Consider the following 3,818-nt stretch of genomic DNA (forward strand, 5'->3'; position numbering starts at 1 on the left):
CTATGGTTTCTTTCTTTTAGCCCTCTCTTAATTGTTGGACTTTTGTTCTTAGCCTTCCCCTTATCCATTGATTATAACATTGCCTTATCTTTGCTAACAAAAATCTCTTATTTACTCCTAGTGTGGGGTGTGATCCTAGTCAGGGTTTCTTTTGAAAAGAATATTCTATAAGGCTCAAATGGGGACCACAAGGGATATAATCTTTAGAAAGTGAAGGGATGAACAAAGATGATCTTTTCTCATTTCAACCAAGGTCAGTTAGAACCGATAAATTTTGACCTCATCTAGTGTAATGATTTGGACTTGTAAGAATCATGATTCACGAGTTCATAACTATTGAATCCACTACATGTCATTATGCATACTTCTAAAATTTAGCTACACAGTGTGTGGTTCAATTTCATGTGTGAGCTCAAAATTTGTTTGGTCACCCCATATCATTTTAAAAAGCATCGAGTGATTTTTGCAAACAAAATACTTTAAACTTTTAGGATTGATTAGCCTTAATCGCATGTTGGAGTCGATCAAAATATCTTGCCAAAATAAACTTTGAAAGAAATATCTCATGATTTCAGAACAACAAAGAGACAAAGAAAAGACATGTTTCATTAAAGGATGAGCGATGTGTTTCCAAAATAAAATGGAAAATGGAAAAAATCCACAACAAAATGATTGACAATTCAGCACCATTCTTGGATCCACTTTTCTAGCAATATTTGTGCTTGGCCAAGCATTTTCAATCTTTTGTCAATCTAAGGATGTTCTGGTGACAATATGGTTGATGACATCATCTTTCACAAACTCAACTCGCATCTTGCTGACCATCATCTGATCTTGATTCCTAAAATTTTTGCAACTATTCAAATGAATGGCCCAAGACCCCACCATGATATTCATATCTCTTGTCTAGATCATACCGCCTAGAAATAGTGGCTGTATGAGATTTAACGGAGTCGAGGCAACAAGCCTGGAGTCTAACACATGCTAGTAGACAAACTTGAGTGGCCGAGGTATGTCAGTCTTGGCAAAGATATTTGAGCAGTTGATGCTACAGTGAGACATGGCTAAACCACATAAATAAGGTTTTCCACCTTCAGAGTTATCTTTCGATTCATCTCTTATCATTGTTCTGGAATCTATGGCAGAACCTTCAATCTTTCCCATCATTATAGCTTGTCCAACTCTTTTACAAATCCTCACAATGTCATGCCAATCTTTGATGCTTGTTGTGTGGTTGTTGAAGATTGGTGGAAACCTTTCAAGGCTGTTAGGTTATCATGGTAGTGTGCAGCACCATCACTACCGATGTATGGAATCATGTATTGTCTCTACTAGAAGAGAAAATGATGAATCTGAAACTCTTATGTCTCCTCTTCGATTCCTCACTGGTGGTGCAGCAAACTAGCACCAATAAAGGGAGTTCCGCTCTGTTGAAGTTTGAGTCTTCTTCATGTTTTTAGTCTAGGCATGTCTCCTCTCTACTTCTATATTTTAATGTTAACATTGGTAGGAGAAAGATCATTTATGTAAATGATCTGAAACTACTGTATTCCTTCTTGGATTCTCTACTGGCAGATCCACAAACAGATATATGTAAAGAGAGCTCTACTACATTGAAGTTTAATGTCTGCTTTGTTTTTTTAGACTAGGTTTGGCTTTTCTGCTTACCATTGTGTTTTGGTGCTCCTACTGATGAGAGAAAGTTTTGTAGCATATGAAACTACTACATCCACTCTTGCATTTTCCACTAGTAAAGCCACAAATAGATCTCTGTAGAGAGAGCTCTACTATATTGAAGTTCAAGGTATGCTTGTGTTTTTTTTTTTTAAATAACATCTTTTGCTGCAGGACAAGAATAGAGTTCACAGCAGATATGGCTGGAAAGAAGGCCTCTACTCATGGCATGCAAGGCTGATAGCTATTGGGTGTCATTGAAAGATATGGAGTCGGTGAACAATTAACAGTGTATCTGAACTGAAAAGGAGATTGTCTTTTATTGATTACTGAAGGCGTTGCTACCGTTCATGACTAAAATGAAGGAGAGGTGGTGCCACTTCAGTGTTTATGGCCCTACTAGTGGAGTGCTGAGGCGAGAAGTGAATGATGTTTTCCTTGTGTGGGACATGGACTGACAGTGCTTTCATAGGAGGTTGTGCAGACATTCCCTTTCCACTCTTGAAATTCAACAATTGTTCAAACGGATCAAAAAGTCTAGCTACTTCCCATTTGATGCTCTCCATTTCCCTTAGAAAATGACCCTCTTATCAAAACTTACTTTTTATTTTCCAACTTTTTTTAGTCCAATATAGTAGACCTCGGGTGAGGGAACCAACTTTTAATCTCAGTACATGCATGACAAATGTATGAGCATTAATCTATATGATGAATTCGCCCTTCAAGAGGTGACATATGGTCATAACTTTTGTATGATGAAACAAGAATAGTGATACTTACCCAAACTCTACAATGAAATTTTTTTTAGTGATGACCATTGTGTCACCCACAAGTCTTGAGTTCTAGATGCTTCATGAAGGGTTTGCCCTGATACAAATAACGATAGCACATACAACCTTAGAATAGGTTCTATTCATTATGTGAACATGGGTATGTTTTTTACCTGGTCCCAAAAGAGTCCCATATCTACCCAGTGACGATCTTCGTAAAGAGAGTATAGGGACGTTGCAAGAAAAGACCTCGCCATCTCTACAAAGCTATGGACTCTTGGAGAGAGTGATTTTAAGGTGTCTGATATTAATGGCACCGTCATCTTCCAAGTCAAGAGTAAACTCTTAACCCTACATGATCGTCGCTTTCTAAAAGATGCAGCCGGTAACACCCTTGTCAATCTCAGGCAGAAGGTATGTTTAATTGCTCTTTGTCATTAGCTTTCTTCTTTTTCAGTCTAACCATCACAACAATGATAAATTCTAAATTTGGTTGCCTTTTACACGAGACTAGATATGATTCGTTTAATATAAACATCGAGGATTATTATTATTTTCTAAAATATTAATGATGAAAATTGAATACATTCAAATAAGTTTATTATCATTACTGTCCATATATCAATGAGATGGCTTACCGCGTGTTTATCATTTTCTCCAGATAAGGACCATGCATCGGAGGTGGGAAGCTTTTAGAGGAGAAAGCAAGGAGGAGAAAGATTTGCTTTTCACAGCCAAGAAATCAAAGTTGTTCCAATTCAAAACTGAGTTAGACATATTCTTGGCTAACAACAAAGGAGAGGTCCCTGATTTCAAGGTCAAGGGAGGGTACGGAGAGAGTTCCTGCTCTATACTTCTTAGAGATTCCAATCCCATGCTTGCACATGTAAGTTCGATGCTCTCGTTCATTTTAGAGTCCTATCTTTGTAGGTTTTCATACTAATATTTTTTAATCTTACATGAATGCAGATGGATAGATTACATTCTCTCACGACTATGATCTTGGATACAGATAGTTTTGGACTGACTGTTTATCCTAATGTTGATTATGCCTTCATAGTAGCTCTTGTGGTGATTCTCGATGAGATCAATGCGGACCGTAGTGGTGAAGATTAAATACAGCTTTTGTTTTATTTTAAGAGAAGTTTTCAAGTTTTATTGCTTTTTTATTGTAAGAGTAAATACAATGCATTCTTTATTGCTTTTTCCTAATGTAAAATGCATGCTTTGTGGATGACATAAAGCGTAAAATATATAATGTTTGTTAAGTTTTATAATCATTTATTTAATGTGTTTTGAATTTTGATCAAACCCAAAAACAAATAACTCATAAATTGAGATAAATGATCATTATATAAACTTAGCTTTATAACT

At 36.4% G+C, this 3,818-nt stretch overlaps 1 protein-coding gene across 1 annotated transcript; it reads left to right on the forward strand.

Annotated features, from left to right (window-relative positions):
* Positions 1–2,600: 2,600 nt before the first annotated feature.
* LOC105138377 (protein LURP-one-related 15-like) lies at positions 2,601–3,746 on the forward strand. The gene is made up of 4 exons (XM_011044432.1): positions 2,601–2,604; positions 2,668–2,858; positions 3,106–3,330; positions 3,414–3,746. Exons 1-4 carry the CDS (start codon positions 2,601–2,603, stop codon positions 3,558–3,560), a joined length of 567 nt encoding a protein of 188 aa, XP_011042734.1. The 3' UTR covers positions 3,561–3,746.
* The last annotated feature ends 72 nt before the right edge of the window (positions 3,747–3,818 follow it).

Source organism: Populus euphratica, unplaced genomic scaffold, assembly GCF_000495115.2.
Source record: "Populus euphratica unplaced genomic scaffold, PopEup_1.0 scaffold88.1, whole genome shotgun sequence".
Classification (NCBI taxonomy): Eukaryota; Viridiplantae; Streptophyta; class Magnoliopsida; order Malpighiales; family Salicaceae; genus Populus; species Populus euphratica.

What these genes read in the sequence shown, in the direction of transcription:
- LOC105138377 (XM_011044432.1), top strand. An exon ending in TTGTCAATCTCAGGCAGAAG is followed by an intron (nt 2,859 to 3,105) that starts GTATGTTTAATT and finishes CATTTTCTCCAG; the next exon opens with ATAAGGACCATGCATCGGAG. An exon ending in CCAATCCCATGCTTGCACAT is followed by an intron (nt 3,331 to 3,413) that starts GTAAGTTCGATG and finishes ACATGAATGCAG; the next exon opens with ATGGATAGATTACATTCTCT.